The 17,439-nt window shown below is 34.9% G+C and overlaps 1 protein-coding gene across 1 annotated transcript in view; it reads left to right on the top strand.

Moving 5' to 3' along the window:
• Nucleotides 1-17,439, top strand: part of ME2 (malic enzyme 2) — a 59,912-nt gene that overhangs the window by 26,183 nt on the left and 16,290 nt on the right. The window contains exons 5-12 of the mRNA XM_069468370.1: nucleotides 1,331-1,406; nucleotides 2,527-2,688; nucleotides 2,995-3,098; nucleotides 5,321-5,430; nucleotides 5,528-5,625; nucleotides 5,931-6,044; nucleotides 8,576-8,690; nucleotides 10,714-10,856. Coding sequence (XP_069324471.1) covers nucleotides 1,331-1,406; nucleotides 2,527-2,688; nucleotides 2,995-3,098; nucleotides 5,321-5,430; nucleotides 5,528-5,625; nucleotides 5,931-6,044; nucleotides 8,576-8,690; nucleotides 10,714-10,856 — 922 coding nt within the window. The remainder of the gene's footprint in view (nucleotides 1-1,330; nucleotides 1,407-2,526; nucleotides 2,689-2,994; nucleotides 3,099-5,320; nucleotides 5,431-5,527; nucleotides 5,626-5,930; nucleotides 6,045-8,575; nucleotides 8,691-10,713; nucleotides 10,857-17,439) is intronic.

Raw genomic sequence — 17,439 nt, 5'->3', positions numbered from 1 at the left:
TCTACCTGACATGTTTTCTAGAACCTATATTTCTTTTCTATTTTTCTCCTTTCCTCCTTTCTCTTTTGAAATCTGGATTAATTATCTCAATTAGAGAGCAGTATACTGTGTTTAAAATAACTTTTCATTAGCCATTCCACATATGAAATATGTATACATACTTCAAAACATGTACGTGATAAATACAATTGACCCTTGAACAACACAGATTTTCTTCCATCTCTGCCACCTCTGAGACAGCAAGACCAACCCCTTCTTTTTTCTTAATAATAATTTCTTTTCTGTAGCTTACTTTATTGCAAAAATACAGTATATGACACAACATACAAAATATGTGTCAATCAACTTACATTATTGGTAAGGCTTCTGGTCAACAGGCTGTTAGTAGTTATGTTTTTGGAGAGTTAAAAGTTATACATGGATTTTCGACTTTTGATTTTCTAACTCCCACATTGTTCAGGGATCAACTGTATATACAATTTTTGTCAGTTAAAAAATAAAAATAACTTTTCACTTTTCCTAATGCTTTAGGAGTGTCATCTTTTATGTGAATTTATTATAATTTTCTTCCTTCCCTTCCTGTTCCTTCACATTTCATATTTTTGGTTTTTAGTTTTAACAGTAGTTTATTGGCCTTGTTTTGCTCTCCTACATTGGTGGTTTATCTTTAGTTTTTTTGTTGTTTTTGTTTTTATTTTTTTTTTTACTGGAGATGTATTGAGGTTTTGTTGTTGTTTTTGAGACAGAGTCTCACTCTGTTGCCTGGGCTAGAGTGCCATGGCATCAGCCTAGCTAATAGCAACCTCAAATTCCTGGGCTCAAACAGTCCTCCTGCCTCAGCCTCCTGAGTAGCTGGGACTACAGGCGTGCACCACCATGCCTAGCTAATTTTTCTGTTTTTAGTTGTTTGGCTAATTTCTTTCTATTTTTAGTAGAGACGAGATTTCGCTTTTGCTGAGGCTGGTCTCAAACTCCTGACCTCAAGTGATCCTCCCATCTTAGCCTCCCAAAGTGCTAGTATTACAGGCGTGAGCCACCATGCCTGGCCTGTATTGAGTTTATTTGAACATTAGATGTGGGTACATTTCTTCTTGGGTAAAATGATCTATTATTTAATGATAATCTTTGTGCAGCTGTTACGTGAACAATGTAATTACAGTTTGAAATAGTTGAAAATGTTTGAAAATAAACCAGTGTGACTTAGCTAAATCTGCTTGGAAATTATACCATGTCTTGATGTTTTATTAAAATACCTAAATATTCCAATTATGAACAAAAACTTAGAAACAAAACTGTTGTGAAATGCAAAGGTGTTTTTGTTCTGTTGCAGGGGATTATTTATTTCAATCTCAGACAGAGGTCATGTTAGATCAATTGTGGATAACTGGCCAGAAAATCATGTTAAGGTACTAATAGCACAACCCTCCTTTTCACAATGCTTTCTCTTGCCTTGTAAATTGCCTCTAAATTTTCAAGAAGTTTTTTGTTGTTGCTCTGATTTATTTTGAACTTATATACATGCAGATTTAGTACTTTGTATCTGAGGTGATGATAATAGTAATAGTTATAAAATGGTTTACTGGTTTAGTGTTTAACTCTGAGAAAAAAATTGGAGCTAGTATTACAAGGGGATCTCTCTCAGGGTCAGTACCACTGGTGTCTCTTGCTTTCTCTGTATTCCTTTTCTATTTCACTAATATTATTCTAGGCAGAGAAAATGCATTAAAATGCCATAAAACTTTTATTCTGTAGGATGTTGGAAAGGATTGGTTATGTCTTTTTTTCCTTTAAAACCAAGATAGATTTAGATCCTTAGCAAATATGAGAGTTTTAAATTTAGCAAATATAAACATACATGGTCAATCTGGCTATCTTTCATAAAATAAAAAGTAAGAACTTCAAGATCTTTTGGTAGGCTTTTGTTTTTATTATAGGTAGTGATCTTACTTGCCTTTATTATGTATGTTACCAAAGTAAACATTGATGAACAATCATTAGTTTGAATAATCTAGAAAAATACTTCAACAGATAATTAAACTCACAGTATCATCTTAAAACCTTATAGGTAGGTTTATTTTTTGTCCTAGATCTTTTTCTCTTTCATGGTTGCTAAAGTTTTTCTTGTTTGCCCTACGTTATTATGTCAAAGTCCCATGCTATTTAATTCTAAACTCTTATTTTTCTCTTGTGGTAATCTCTCCATCAGAATTTTGTTCACTTCTGCCGTAGTCTTTCTGAAGATATTTAAGTTGGTCCTCTAGTGAAAAACATTCTATTCCTAAACCAAAGTCAAAATGAAATCAAATCCAGTTAATTCTCTGTTTAATATCTTATAATAGTCAGAAATTCTAGAATTTTGAGTATGCTTGGTTGGTTTACATTGGAAGTTAGCCAAGAAACAATTTTATTTTTTAAAAGTGAGAGTGAAAATATGTGAAATGAATCAATTTTTTAAAATGCTTTTCTTTGGTGCCCCATTTTTGGCAACTTTTAATTTGCTTTTTTTTTTTTTTTTTTGTGATTAAGGCTGTTGTGGTGACTGATGGAGAGAGAATTCTGGGTCTTGGAGATCTTGGTGTCTATGGAATGGGAATTCCAGTAGGAAAACTTTGTTTGTATACTGCTTGTGCGGGAATACAGCCTGATAAATGCCTGCCTGTGTGTATTGACGTGGGAACTGATAATGTAGTGAGTAATATCGTTCTCCCCCTTTGATCTTCTTCGTATATTTTTAAAACTTTTTAGTTATATTCCTCTTTTGAAGCTAATTTAAGAAGGGAAAATTTTGTGATGGGATGTTGGTCATTTTCTTAAACTCTACTTATAATATTTGTATAAATAGTAGTAAATTAAGCCTATTAAAAGTTTCTTAAAGGGCAATGAAGTTTAAAAAATTGTATTAGTTATTTTTTTATTTTACCGTTTTTGTTTTGTATGTTTAAACTGGTTATGTAATAAACATGATTTTATTTTTACATTTGGTTTGTTTTATAGGCACTCTTAAAAGATCCATTTTACATGGGCTTGTATCAGAAACGAGATCGCTCACAACATTATGATGACCTGATTGATGAGTTTATGAAAGCTATTACTGACAGGTATTAAAAAAATAGTTTGAGTGTATGAAAGCACCTTTAATGAGGTGGGGAGCAGGAGCCACAGTGCTTTTGTTTTCCTTTATCTCTTATGAACATAAGCAGGAGATTAAATTTTTGAGAACTTTGGTTCTTGTCTGTCTGATTAGATGTGCTGATACAAGGAGGTATCCATGCTCTGCCTTGCTTTCTTGAGATCCCTGACATCCCAAGGGAAGTCTGCCCTCACTGTGTCTCTCAAACCCTCACTCCTCGGTCCTCCTTTCAGCCCTTGACATACAGGGTCACTCCCACCATTCCACTGGAGTTCTCCTGTAGCTTTTGTGTTTTAAATTCTCTGACCATTTGATCTTCCTTCCTTTCTACTTCTTTGCAACATCTGACCAAGTTTTCCCACTCCTGGGTCCTTGAAACTCTCTGTTTTGACTACCAAGAGACTTTCCTAACTTGGTCTTTCTCCCACCTTTCTTTCTTTTATCATCTTTTACTGGTTCTTCTTGCTCTCTTTTATTAAATGTGGGTAACTACATAGTCCTCTTTTTGAGCCACGTAAACTGTTACCTTGATGCACGTGACTCCTAAACCTATGAAAGCCCGTCTCTGTGGTTGCACTGCCCTTCTGAGGCATATATTTCTAATAGCTGGAATCTATTATTATTATTGCTATTATGTCTCTGTTGTTGGCAGTGACATTCACCCTGTTGCCAAACCTTTGGTCTTGGTATTATCTGTGATTCTTCCTCCTTCTTTATCAACACTCCCATGCAGTCAAATATTCCTCAAATCCAGCTGATACTAACACTTAAATGCTTCAGAAATCTGTCTCTTGTTTTCCATTGCCACACTCCTTATCTCTCTTCTGGATTCTTCTAATCCTTCTTCTAATTTCTCTTCTCTCCAGTTCATCTACGCCTTAACATCAGATTAATCTTTTAAAAACACGTGTTTCATTGTATCATTCTTTCACTCGAAATAGCTTATTGGTGTCCTGCTGCCATAGGGTAAAGTCCAAACTCTTTACCTTAATGATCTAGCCCTGCCTACCTTTTAAATTACTGGCACATAGAAAATACTCAAAAATTAATTCCTTTTTGGAGTCAAAGTTGACATATCTAAAGCTGAATTTTTTGACTTGCTAGAAATGGCCATCTCCCTTTCTTCCTCTCACTTCCATACCTTGAACAACCAAATGGTATCTTAGTTGTTTAGGTTGCCTTGATATTGTAACAACTTCCTCCATACTTCCCAGTTGATGCTCATCATCAATTTCTATTTGTTCATTCTGATGTCTCATAGTTATATCCCTTTTGCTTCCCATATCTTCTGGTTCAGATCTCTTGTCCTTGTATCACAGTAGCCTCCTAGCTGCTGCTATCGTTCTCATCTCTCCCCACACCAGTATGTGCTACATATCACTGGCAGGTTTGTCCTTCCTAAAGGGAGTCTTATATGAATTCTTTCCTTCTCTGTAGCCTTCAGTGGTTCTACATGGGATGCAGAAGAAATTCCTTATTCTCTAATTTGGCATTCAAGATTCTCCACTATTTGGCCCCAACCTACCTTAACCAAGTTCTCCCTTATCTTTTAATATAAACTCTGAAATATCTAGCCAGACTTAAAAATTCAAGGTCACCCAGGTACACCTTGCTTTTCTTCCCACTTCCTTACTTTTTGTTCTTCTTTCAGGGCCCAAATAAAGTCCCACTTCCTTTTCAGGCCCTCCCTTATTACCCTGAGTCACCTAGATGTTGACCCGTTTTCTTTTTCTGAATGTCAATAAACTCATAAAGCGATTATTTATTACTACTAATTTAATATATACTTTCCTGTGCCTCTGTTTAACTGTTAATGTAATAAGAATATACACATCAAATATATACTTTTTGACACTCAGAGTCTCTTTCTTTTAGGAAGTAATTTAGTGTGTATATGTGCTGGGTACCCTCCTGGGCACTTGGAAATAGTTTATATAGATTGGTATCCCACGGGCTCATCATGGTACACATTCTTTTTAAGTACTCCATATGTTTTTTGTTTTTTTTTTTTTGATTGATAGATTTCTACATTTCAGGTCTATCACGGGCTCTGAAAATTTTCAGATGACCTTAATTGAACTAACATAATAACATTATTTTTAAATGCTGTCATAAGGAATGTTGGACATAAGGAAAGCTGTTTAATACTGATATTTTCAACACAACAATTGTGGGTTTTACTGTTTTTAGATATGGCCGGAACGTACTTATTCAGTTTGAAGACTTTGGAAATCATAATGCATTCAGGTTCTTGAGAAAATACCGAGAAAAATATTGTACTTTTAATGATGATATTCAAGGTAAAACAAAAAGAAAACTTTAGATTTTTGATTTCCTACTTTTTAAATCTTTATTATGCCCATTTTTTAATTGTAAAAATCTTTGTTTTTCTTATAGGGACTGCTGCAGTAGCTCTAGCAGGTCTTCTTGCAGCACAAAAAGTTACTAGTAAACCTATCTCAGAACACAAAATCTTATTTCTTGGAGCAGGAGAGGTAAGTTCTTGTAAACTTCTAAAAACAAAAACCAACACTCTCCTTTAGAATTGGAAACTGGGACAGAATGTTGAAAAGACCATAATGAGCTTCTAATTTTGTTGAGATAGAGGATATGAATTCAAGACTTCTTTTGTAAAATAAGCAATTTAAATTTAGAGGGAATATCACAAAGAATCAACTTTGTTTGATTTGTGAGGGAAGAATAAACCAAATATTGCTCATAACATATAATCTTCATATATAAAGTAATTCAAGCACTGTGTTATACTCTTTATTCTTAAAATTTATGTTTTGTTGGACAGGCTGCTCTTGGAATTGCAAATCTCATAGTTATGTCTATGGTAGAAAATGGCCTCTCAGAACAAGAGGCACAAAAGAAAATCTGGATGTTTGACAAGTATGGTTTATTAGTTAAGGTAAGGTATTTAAAATTTGGAGAAGCAAAAGCATGTTATTATTGTGATATTTTTAGTTGAGTTTTTAAAATATTATCATTTCTTGAAATCTTGCCTCTCACTGGGCTATCCAAATTGTACCAGTTGGGACCTTCTACTATATTTTCAATGGAGATCCTCTAATCTCAAGACTTGCTTTGTATGTAAATCACAGTCTCTATGTTGGCAGCTGACTTACTCTTTGTTCTCTTGCTCTTAAGAGATCAAATAGCCATTGTACAAGTATGATTGTATTTGACACTTCTGTTAATAAAATTAGGTTTTTAATGGGAACTCAGAACTTCTTGATTAAATTACAGTATAATCAGTACATCTGATATTTGAGCAGAAATTCTTTAACCCTTTGGAAATCATAATGCCCTGTAGCAATCTAATAGAAATATATGGACCCTTTCCCCAGAAAAAAGCATGTACTCCTGAAACCAATTTATTGATAATAAAGAACTTCTTTCTCACAGGCCCTTTGGGCCTGCCTACCTTCTTTAACATTGATTACCATTTTTTATTATCTTAAGAATGTCATATATCTTACACTGTGTAACACATTGAAATATAGGTAAATTGTTTCATAGCTGAGCCTATCCAGTATACAGTGCTATTGTATTTTTGTATGTACACATCATAATTTAATGGTATACTGGTTACTTGGCATTTATGTCTATGGAGCAAGTGATCTCAATGTACTTTCCTCCAGTTTGGAAATCTTTTCTTCTTAATTAGTACCAGTATTCTATTAGTACAAAAAATAAAATGAAAAATTGAAGTGTGTTGATAAAAAATCTTGAGTGCTTAAGCTACCTATAATTTAAAATAATAGTGGTTTAAGATGTACCAGACATTGTAATAAGACTTTACATGTATTGTCTCCTTTAATCCTCTCAAAAATCCTGTGAAGTTTTATAAATGAGAAAACTGAAGTTTAAAAGGTCAGGGAACTTTTCCAAGGTCATTAGTTTATAAGTTATTGAGGTTGGATTCAAATCCAAGTAGCCTGGCTCTGAAGCCTATGCTCGGAATTGTTAAACTGTGCTACCTTCCAGGGAGGCTGCAACTACTGTGCTTGCTAGTGTGTAAGATGCAAAGAAAGATAAGACATATTTTTAGAACGCTATTGGGGGGATATATATTTTTTACTAGTACACAGTTGGTTTGGTGCTTCTTTTTGCAATGTTGTTTTTCATCAAATGTGTTGTGATTCTTTATCATATTGGTAGGTCAGGTCTAAAATGAATAAATATAGTATTGGTAGCTACAGTGTGTTTCCTTAGCACAAGTGAGAATCCCTATTTATCTCTCTGTTTGTCATCAGAGTATATGTTTCTCTTAGAGTGTGCAGGTAGCTTGACCTATGGGCTTTAGGCTTCCTGTGTCTCCTAGTGACCCTAAGTGCTTCCTCTTATTTTGAGACTGAGAGTCTCTTGTCGAATCCCCATATTAAGCTTTGGTAATCCTGGGGGCAGGCAGAAGAAGTCACTGTTTCAAGAACCAGGTCTGTTGAGGCTGTTTTTCAGTCCTTTGATTAACTTCTTAGCCAACGGATGATGGTGTGCTTCTTTCCTAGCGTCTGCTAGTTCTTGTCTGGGATTATTCTGGAGTTCTGACAAAAAAATTGACTTTTGCAGGGGAAGTCTTCTCTTACCAAAATACGAATATGAGTTTCTCAGCCTGGTTGGTTTTTGCATTTAGTATGTTTTTGTCTGCTTTAAATCTTTGAGAAATTCTTCATTGTTCTAGTCTGTCAGTGGTACCTCTTCTGGCTTTGTGGCACTACTAAGGATTTATTTTTTATTATTTTTGACCTGGGATTTGGGAAGGAAAGCAGATTTCTTCATTCAACCACCTTGAACCAGAATTCCCTATTCCTCTTGTTTCTGAACTCTTGATAGTACAAGTCCATGATGTCAGTCTGCAATTCTGAAATCCTAAAAGCTATTAAAACCCAAAGTTTTTTTTTTTCCCCTGAAATTCATTTGGTGGCAAATCTGATTGATCTAAACTTATCTGGTAGCAAAACTTGACCCGAACTAATGAGAGGCTATTTTGTAGTCTTAACCTTTTGTACTTGGTGTGACTATTCATAAGTTAGTTGAGTTATGGGGTGCCTGTCAGGAGGGGGAAATTTATAATATTTGATATATTGCCATATTACATTTCTAAAACATGAAAAATTCTTAACTCTAAAACTCATCTGGCACATGTAAAGGATTGTAGGCATTTGTGCCATATTGGATTTAGGAGGACTTCGCAGAGTAAATGACTTTTTGAGAGAGACTAGAAAGTTTCTGGGCATAATAGGATTTGATTTTTGTTTTATATTTGAGTTTATGGACACTGTGGAGATAAAATTGGAAGATAGGGGCTGAAGAGGAAGGTAAATGAAAATGAAAAGACATTTCTATTGTAGAAACAATATGTAACTCATAATGATAACTCCTCACTTCATCTTCAATGTGTATGTACCAAAAAATACTGTATTTTATCTCAAAATTCAGGGGCGGAAAGCCAAAATAGATAATCATCAAGAACCATTTACTCACTCAGCCCCAGAGAGCATACCTGATACTTTTGAAGATGCAGTAAATATACTTAAGCCTTCAGCTATAATTGGTAAGTAAAGTTATTTTGATAAATAATTCTATTTCTTAACTGTATGTTGCTAGTCATAACTACCATGTAGGATTACTAAAAATGAATTGACAGTTTCACTTAGCTTTTGGCATAGATGATGTTTTCTATGATAGTTTTTTGGTTACTGTACATGGAAGTTCAGTTACAGATGTTGCTTGTACTTTTAAGTGCTAGACACTAGCGAGGCAATTGATCATGCTTTGCTTTTAGAGTTGGTATGATTGTTGGGCTCAAAACATGAAGAAAAAAAAAAAAAAGAACAAGGTCATCTGCAGACTATACCACGAAAATCCTATGCAGAGTCCAAGACTGTCATTGGCAACAAAGCTGAAAACTTTCAGTGTGTTTTGACTCAGGCATTGCATAGCTGACAGCACACTATGCCAACATGGCATTAAGTTCTCAACTGAAAATGTAAAAGTCTTTAAAAGAGGTGTTATTTGATTTCCTGTGTACCTGTAATATCTGAATCTATTAATTTTTGTTGTAATTTTATTTCATGCAGGACTCTATTGAGTAAATAGTAAAACACACTCACAAACAGTACGTTCCTATGATCAGGAAAAGGATGTCTATATTAGCTGCTTCATTGGTTAGAACTCAATCAGAATTTTTAAGCACAAGAAGAAATCTTATAGGTCCTCTAGTCCATTTCTGTAAAAACTCATGTGGAGAGTCAAGAAATAAAATGAAAAAAGTTTTTAATTTAAGTAATCTTACTGGATGGACTATTTAAGTACCACTTAGCTGAGGCATCAGGTAGTCATCCCCAAACTCCAACCATGGCTTAAGTATTCTTCCTTCATGCTGTGCTTCCACTACACTGCATACTTCTATCATCGCACCTGTTACAGATTTTCTGATTTTCTTTGTACTTTGTTATTTTTCTCTCAACCATAAGCTGCCTGCATTGTACTCATTTTTGTATTCTAATGGCCTAATACAGTGTCCGGGACATTGTAGGGGCTTAATGAAAGTTCATTAAACTGAACTGTTTCAAGAAAGTAGATTGCTTTCATCAAGATGATCTTTTATCACCATCAAATTGGTTTCCCTGATCATCACCTAAGAGCACATTTAGGAATAACATTAATCGGGTGTCAGGCAGATGTGGGGGAAGGAGGGAATGGGTGTATACATACATAGTAAGTGCAGTGCGCACCGTCTAGGGAATGGACACGCTTGAAGCTCTGATTCGAGGGGGGCCAAGGGCAATATATGTAACCTAAATTTTTGTACCCCCATAATATGCTGAAATAAAAAAAAATAAATAAAATGGGAAAAAAAAAAGATGATCTTTTATCCCTTCTGGATTCTTACTGTTTTATAAGGAGTACCACAGAGTTTAACAATTTAACATTTGGGACACAAACTTTATCTTTTTTAAAAAGTTTTTAATTATGGTGAAATACACATAACAAAATTTTCCATCTTAATAATTTTTAAGTATATAGTTCAGAAGCATTAAGTGCATTCACATTGTTGTGCAACCAATCTCTAGACCTCTCTTCATCTTGTTAAACTGAAATTCTATACCCATTAAACAATTCCACATTCCCCCAGCCCCTAACAACTACCATTCTACTTTCCGTCTCCATGAATTTGACTATTCAAGGTACCTCATATAAGTGGAATCACATGATACTTATCTCTTTGTGACTGGCTTATTTTACTTAGCATAATGTCCTCAAGATTATTCATGTTGTAGCAAGTTTTGTCTCTTGAGAGAGTGATGGAGATGGTTTTTTGGTTTTTTTAATTTTCCATAATTTACTATGTGTGTAGTAGATAATAAGTATTTAAGTGAAAACTTTCAGCATTTTATTGTTTTTCTTTTCAGATTTGAGACTGTGTTCTCATAGATTTTGCATTGCTGAAATAGTGCTGTCTTTGTAATGAACCAGTGCTTTTGTTATGGTAAACCTGCTGTAGAAATGCTCTTGATAAGAATTGCTTTTATACCTGTCATGAAATTGCCTTTCCTCCCCTTTATTTATTACAGGAGTTGCAGGAGCTGGCCGCCTTTTCACTCCTGGTGTAATCAAAGCCATGGCCTCTATCAATGAAAGGCCAGTAATATTTGCATTAAGTAATCCTACAGCACAGGCTGAGTGCACAGCTGAAGAAGCATATACACTTACAGAGGTATTAATAACAATTATATGAATTGATATGTGTATTATTTTCACTTCATTAGCTTATTAGTTATACATTTTTGCACAGTTCTTTTAGTGGTTTCCCTAGAGATTACACCATGTGTCCATGGGTCTTCAAAATCTTTTATAAATTATTGTATTAATTCTGGAAAGCAGTTACCTTATAACTCCATTTTAATGTCCTCACCCTGTTTGCACTATTGTTGTTGTGCATTTCAACTTTCTATATATTTTAAGCCCAAAAGACATTATTGTTATTTTATATAAAAATTATTCATTTAGATTTATGTACATTTTAATTTTTTCTATCATTATTCCTTCCTGCATGCCTGTGCTACCTAGGATCATTTTCTTTGACCAAAAGAACACCTTTTCTCAACTGTAGATCTAATGAATTCTCTTGATAATTTCTTTATTTTGCCTTCATGTTGAAGGATATTTTTACTCTGTATAGAAATAAAAGTTGGTAAATACTTGAGCACTTTAAAGATATCATTTTATTGTTTTCTGACTTCTGTTTTCCTTTGGCTACCTAGGTGTAATTTTCTTTGTATTTATTCTACCTGGGGATTATAGTGCTCCTGAATCTGTGGTTTAATGTCTGGTTTTTGTTTTAATGTACTGGAAAAATATCAGCCAGTATCTCTTCTTTGGCCACATTCTCTCCTATGGAGATTCCAGTTACATCGTCAGATTTTTTTCACCATATCTAATGTATCTCTTAGACTATTTTCTATATATACTATCATTTTTGCTCTCTTTCAATCTGGCGATTTTTTTTTTTTTTTTTTGGACCTGTCCTCCACTTTGCAGTTACTCTTTTCAGCTGTGCTAACCTGTTGTTTTTTTAGTTATTGTATATTTTTCATTTGTAAAATTTCTGTTTGATTCTAATTATAATAATTTAGTGACAGACTTAAAATCATGTATTATAGAAATAGGCAATTTATAAATACTGCTTTCTTGTGCTCACATTTAATGAGACAATTCTTTTTACTCTCTTCAAATGCATCTTCACTGTCAATGTTTGTCTTTACTAGAACCATTTTTTTTGAGTCATCTGACAGCTGTGTGAAACAAATTTTTGTTTACATCCAAATTGTTTGAGATTCAGTGCTTTTGGATTCTTTGACAATGCCACTGGGTTATATGCCAATTATAAATACCTACTTATATACCATTAGGACAGCTGAGTTTTTTTCTACCTTCTGTAGAAAGTACACAATCACTTTCTGTATTGTTCTTGTCAGTAATCTTTAAGTGGCTCGAGGAAGTGATTTTTGAAGGCTTGTTTACAATGATATCTAGCAGTTTTAATTGTTAGGTTATGCCCTTGAGAATGATTAATAAATCTATGATAAAATTTTTGTTTCTACTTCTTTAAAAAAAGTTACTATGGAAAATTTCAAACGTACATAAAAGAGCAAATAATATAATCAACTCCAATGTACTAATACCTAGCTTCAAAAATAAATCAACTTATTGCTAATCTTGCTTCTACTGCGTCTCACACACCACAGATCATTTTGAAGGCGATCTCAGATATCATATCATTTTATTATAAATATTATGGGACATCTCTCAAAAGTTAAGAATTCTTTTAAAAATAAAATCACAGTCCTATTATACCTCATAATTTAAACAAGAATTTCTAAATATTTATTTAATACTTTTGTATAAGCTTGCAGTTTTCTGCTGAAATATTCTATCTAGTCATTTAATTTCTTGACTATATGAATTATAATTAAGGTTTCTGGTAGTAACAAATATCTCACTTTCTGTGAGTCATTTTTATTATTTGTCTTTTTCTCCCTCTTGGTTATCTTTCTTTTTGTAAGCCTAGTTTGTGCTTTGTTTTTGTTTTGTTTTGTTTATTGAGTGATAGACAGTGTAGATGAAGAATTGTAGCAATAATTTGAGGCTCTGGATGAAGTTGTCTTTCTCCAAAGGGGCTGTACTATTTTCTCTGATGGCTGTTAAGCTGGAATAGATCACCATGATCCAATCAGGACACAGTCCATGTGAGGCCTGGTCTATTTCCAGTTGGCCCTTTCTTCTCATGTGCACCCTTTTGGATGTGAATCAAAAGTCCTGAAGTATTTCCCAACACCCCTCATCCAGTGGTCTTTGAACTTCTATTGTTCTTTCTGTCATCACGAGACTCGCGATAGCTTTTCTGTTCAGGATCTCAGCCATAGCTTTTGATTTTGAAATCAGCTGTCACATTGTGGGAAAAAGCTTCAAACACTGGGCTCACATATCTTGCTTTCCTCTGCTTTTGGTTCTTGGAAACCTCCCTTCCCAACACCAAACTCTTACTATTTTGGTAGTGTTCTACTTACAAAAATTTTCTTAATGTATTTTATCTGGTTTTTCTCATTGTAACCAGAAGATAAATTGGTATGAAACAACCTGGAAGACTGTTGCCAAAGCAGAACTCTCAGAACTCCTTGAACTTAATATTCATGCTCTTGATAAATTTAGCATTCTTTTTTCTTATTGTTAAAAATTTTATATTGACACATATATTCTCTCAAAATTCCTTTTGCTTCTACATTGCCACTCTGTTAGTCAAAATAAATTCTCTGCCGGGCGAGGTGGCTCACGCCTGTAATCCTAGCACTCTGGGAGTCCGAGGCGGGCGGATTGTTTGAGCTCAGGAGTTCGAGACCAGTCTGAGCAAGAGTGAGACCCCTATCTCTACTAAAAAAATAGAAAGCAATTAGTTGGACAACTAAAAATATACAGAAAAAATTAGCCAGGCACGGTGGCGCATGCCTGTAGTCCCAGCTACTCGGGAGGCTGAGACAGGAGGATCACTTGAGCCCAGGAGTTTGAGGTTGCTGTGAGCTAGGCTGACGCCACGGCACTCACTCTAGCCCAGGGCAACAGAGTGAGACTGTCTCAAAATAAAAAAAAAATTCTCATGACTATTGGTGTCTAATAGATATAATAATTATTGAAATCTGTAATTATTGGAATCTTAAAATCAATCACAAAATCAGCATACAGATATTTTTAAAAGTCTCTTTTTTTTTTTTTTTTTTTTTTGAGATAGGGTCTCACTCTGTTGCCCAGGCTAGAGTGCAGTGGCATCATCATAGCTCACTGAAACCTCAGCCTCCTGGGCCCAGGTGATCCTCCTGCCTCAGTCTCTCAAATAGCTGAGACAACAAGGTGTGTGCCACCACGCCCGGCTAATTTTTGTATTTTTGTAGAGACGGGGTCTTGCTTTTGCTCAGGCTGGTCTCGAACTCCTTGGCTCAAGCAATCTTCCCACCTTGGCCTCCGAAAGTGCTAGGATTACAGGCGTGAGTTACCATGCATGGTCTAACGTACTGCCTTTCTTTTTATCAAAGTATTTTATTACTTTCACTTGATTGCCTGTCCTCTTCACCAGGCTTTACTATTAATATCTAAAACTAATGGTTATTGCCCCCAAAATTAAATCTTAGTGTTATATGATGAATGTTTGATAAATATACTTACCGTATCATAGGCTTTGGCATTTCCAAAATACAAAAAATTTAAATGTTTTGAGCAGTTGTATATCACTAGAAGAGTGCTCAAACATTTAAAAATTTTGTTTTTTGAACAAATAATATTATGCTAAATGTACATTACTGGAATGAATAAAAACTCCCCCAAAAGACTAGTTTGATATACTGTATTTCATTAGTTTTAAGATCCAAATTTTTCAGTTTTGTAACTTTGAAATTGTGCTACCTCTTATAAAAAATGATAAAGCATTGTGTCATAGTTTAGCTTTCTATTAATATAAATTCTTTCTCAGTGTTACATAAAATAGTGGCATAAATTTTTGTGTAGTTCCAGTTACCTCTTATATTTTGCGTCCCCTATTTTCAGTGGGGAGAGATGTCTTAATGTTACTCTAACACCCTCTGCTGCTGAGTGAGAAAATTACTTTTTAAAAAAATTGTCTTCAGGCCTGGCGTGGTGGCTCACGCCTGTAATCCTAGCACTCTGGGAGGCCGAGGCAGGTGGATTGCTCGAGGTCAGGAGTTTGAGACCAGCCTGAGCAAGAGCGAGACCCCATCTCTACTAGAAAAAATAGAAAGAAATTATCTGGCCAACTAAAAATATATATAGAAAAAATTAGCCGGGCATGGTTAGTTCCAGCTACTTGGGAGGCTGAGGCAGAAGTATTGCTTAAGCCCAGGAGTTTGAGGTTGCTGTGAGTTAGGCTGACGCCACAGCACTCGAGCCTGGGCAACAGAGTGAGACTCTGTCTCCAAAAAAAAAAAAAAAATTTTCTTCAGACTTAGGCCAGCTTGGACCTCAGAATAAGAATATACTGTTATCATTAAGATCTGGCCCTAGATTGATTATGGGCAGCGGGGAAAGGTGGCCTGGAGAAGGTGAACTGCTGTAGAATCTTGATATTGTAGAGGAGAGATTCCAAGATCTTTCTAAATCTTCAAACTTACTGCTGTCATGAGAATTAGCATTTTACCCATAAGTGCTATATTGTATAATCTACTTTATAAGGCTATTAAAATTAATGGTACCACAAAAATAATCTATTCTGCACATCATTATTGTGATAACATGTATAACATTAACTATGAACTAACTTTAATCTTCAAAAAACCAAATTATTTTTTGTCACAAGTAGAGCTATGTTTAGAACAAGGTAGAGAGTTATAATAGCTATCTCTAGAATAAGTAGAAAATTTATAGCTGAATGGAGTTTCAGGTCCAGGATAGTTAGCTGGCCCACAATTAGCATAGTTAACTTCTATGCTTAAACCTTGTATCATTTTTAAATTGGAAGCATGTCTTGTAAAAATAATGCATATTATACATTGTGGACTTTCAGATTTCCTGGAGTCAAATTCTTGAGTATGAAATTCACTAATGCCAAGGGCTTACAATACTATAAAGAATAATCACTTTTGATGTAATATACATTTTTAGATCTGAGGAAAAGAAGACAGAGCAGTATCTAAACACTTAGAAGAACTCTGTTGAATGTTCAGGTATCATAGCAGTTCAACCAACCTACTGTGGGGAGATATTTGTTTTCTGTAAATCTCTTTTAACCTAACCAATGTGGCTATTTAAACATGACCTATTTTAGTTATTCCTTGCATATTCCAGGATAAGTTATCCTGTTTGATCACTATTGTTTTCATCTTGTTCTTTGTCTTTTATGGGGGGACAGTGAGGGAAATTTGAGGGGGAGGAAATTACATGTAAAAGATTTTGTTTCATAAATTAACTTTCTGGTACTTTTCAATTGCATAAACAACTAATTCTCTTAGAAATCCCAAATGTGCCAGTAGTATTAAAATTGGATGGTTACAACAAATTTGGACACTTATTTTTCTTTAACAGGGCAACATGCCATTTTTTTCTGGAATAGTAATACGGTTATACCACAAGTCTGTTTTTATAAACTGCCCACTGGGGGATGTTATGGCATAATTGAAAGACTATGGGCTTTAGAGTTATGAAAAATCTGGATTCAGGTTCAACTGTTACAATTTCGGTGTGTGACTTTTTACTTGAAAGTATATTGAAGTCTTGGTTTTCTGATTTTTTTTTTTAAATTGGTGAAATGGAGATGATGATAGCCTCATGAGGTTTTCGTGAGGACTGAATTCACATACAAAGCATCTGGTACAGAGCCCAAAACAGCAGATGTACAGTGAGTGTCAGCAGTTTAAATTTGATGTTCCTCCTTCATTCAGGGATGTTTACATCAGTCTTTATTATTTGGGATGGTATTTATCGGTCATCTACATTTTAAATTTTTTAAAGGAAATAGAAGTGTCAACTTTTTTAAAAATTAATGGATATTTTTCAACTTTATTTATTTATTGAATATACACTATGAGTAAAGATGAACCTCATTTTTATAAAAGGATTTTAATGAAAGGGTTATATCAGCAATCCCCATCCTTTTTAGTACCAGGGACTAGTTTCATGAAAGACAGATTTTCCACAGGCGGGGGAGGGGGGGTGGGCACAGGTATGGTTTTGGGATGATTCAAGCACATTGTATTTATCATGCACTTGATTTCTATTATTATTATATTGTTGCTTGCCACTCACGGATAGGGTTTTGATATGAGTCTACAAACGATCATTATGGTCTTTGTGCAGTCAAACCTCTCTGCTAATGATAATCACATGACCACCTCAGATCATCAGGCATTAGATTCTCATAAGGGGCACGCAACCTAGATCCCTCACATGTGCAGTGTGCAGTAGGGTTCCTGCTCCTGTGAGAATCTAATGCTGCATCTGATCTGACAGGAGGCGGAGCTTCGGAGGTGATGCAAGTGATGGGGAGCGGCTATAAATACAGATGAAGCTTTCCTCGCTCCCCACTGCTTACCTCCTGCTGTGTGGCCTGGTTCCTTACGGGCCATGGAGCAGACTGGTACTACCCTGTGTCCCGGGGATTGAGGACCGCAGGGTTATATAATACAGTAAATTATGCCTTGTTTCCAAGTAATGTATTGGTCTGCTTTACTACAGGGTTTGGTTTGGTATGAATTTACCGCACTTTTCTAATCCATATAAAGTAAAAAAAAAAAAATGAA

Source organism: Eulemur rufifrons, chromosome 5, assembly GCF_041146395.1.
Source record: "Eulemur rufifrons isolate Redbay chromosome 5, OSU_ERuf_1, whole genome shotgun sequence".
NCBI lineage: Eukaryota > Metazoa > Chordata > Mammalia > Primates > Lemuridae > Eulemur > Eulemur rufifrons.
Note: the sequence above shows the minus strand (reverse complement) of the source record. Positions and strands in the feature narration are given on the sequence as shown.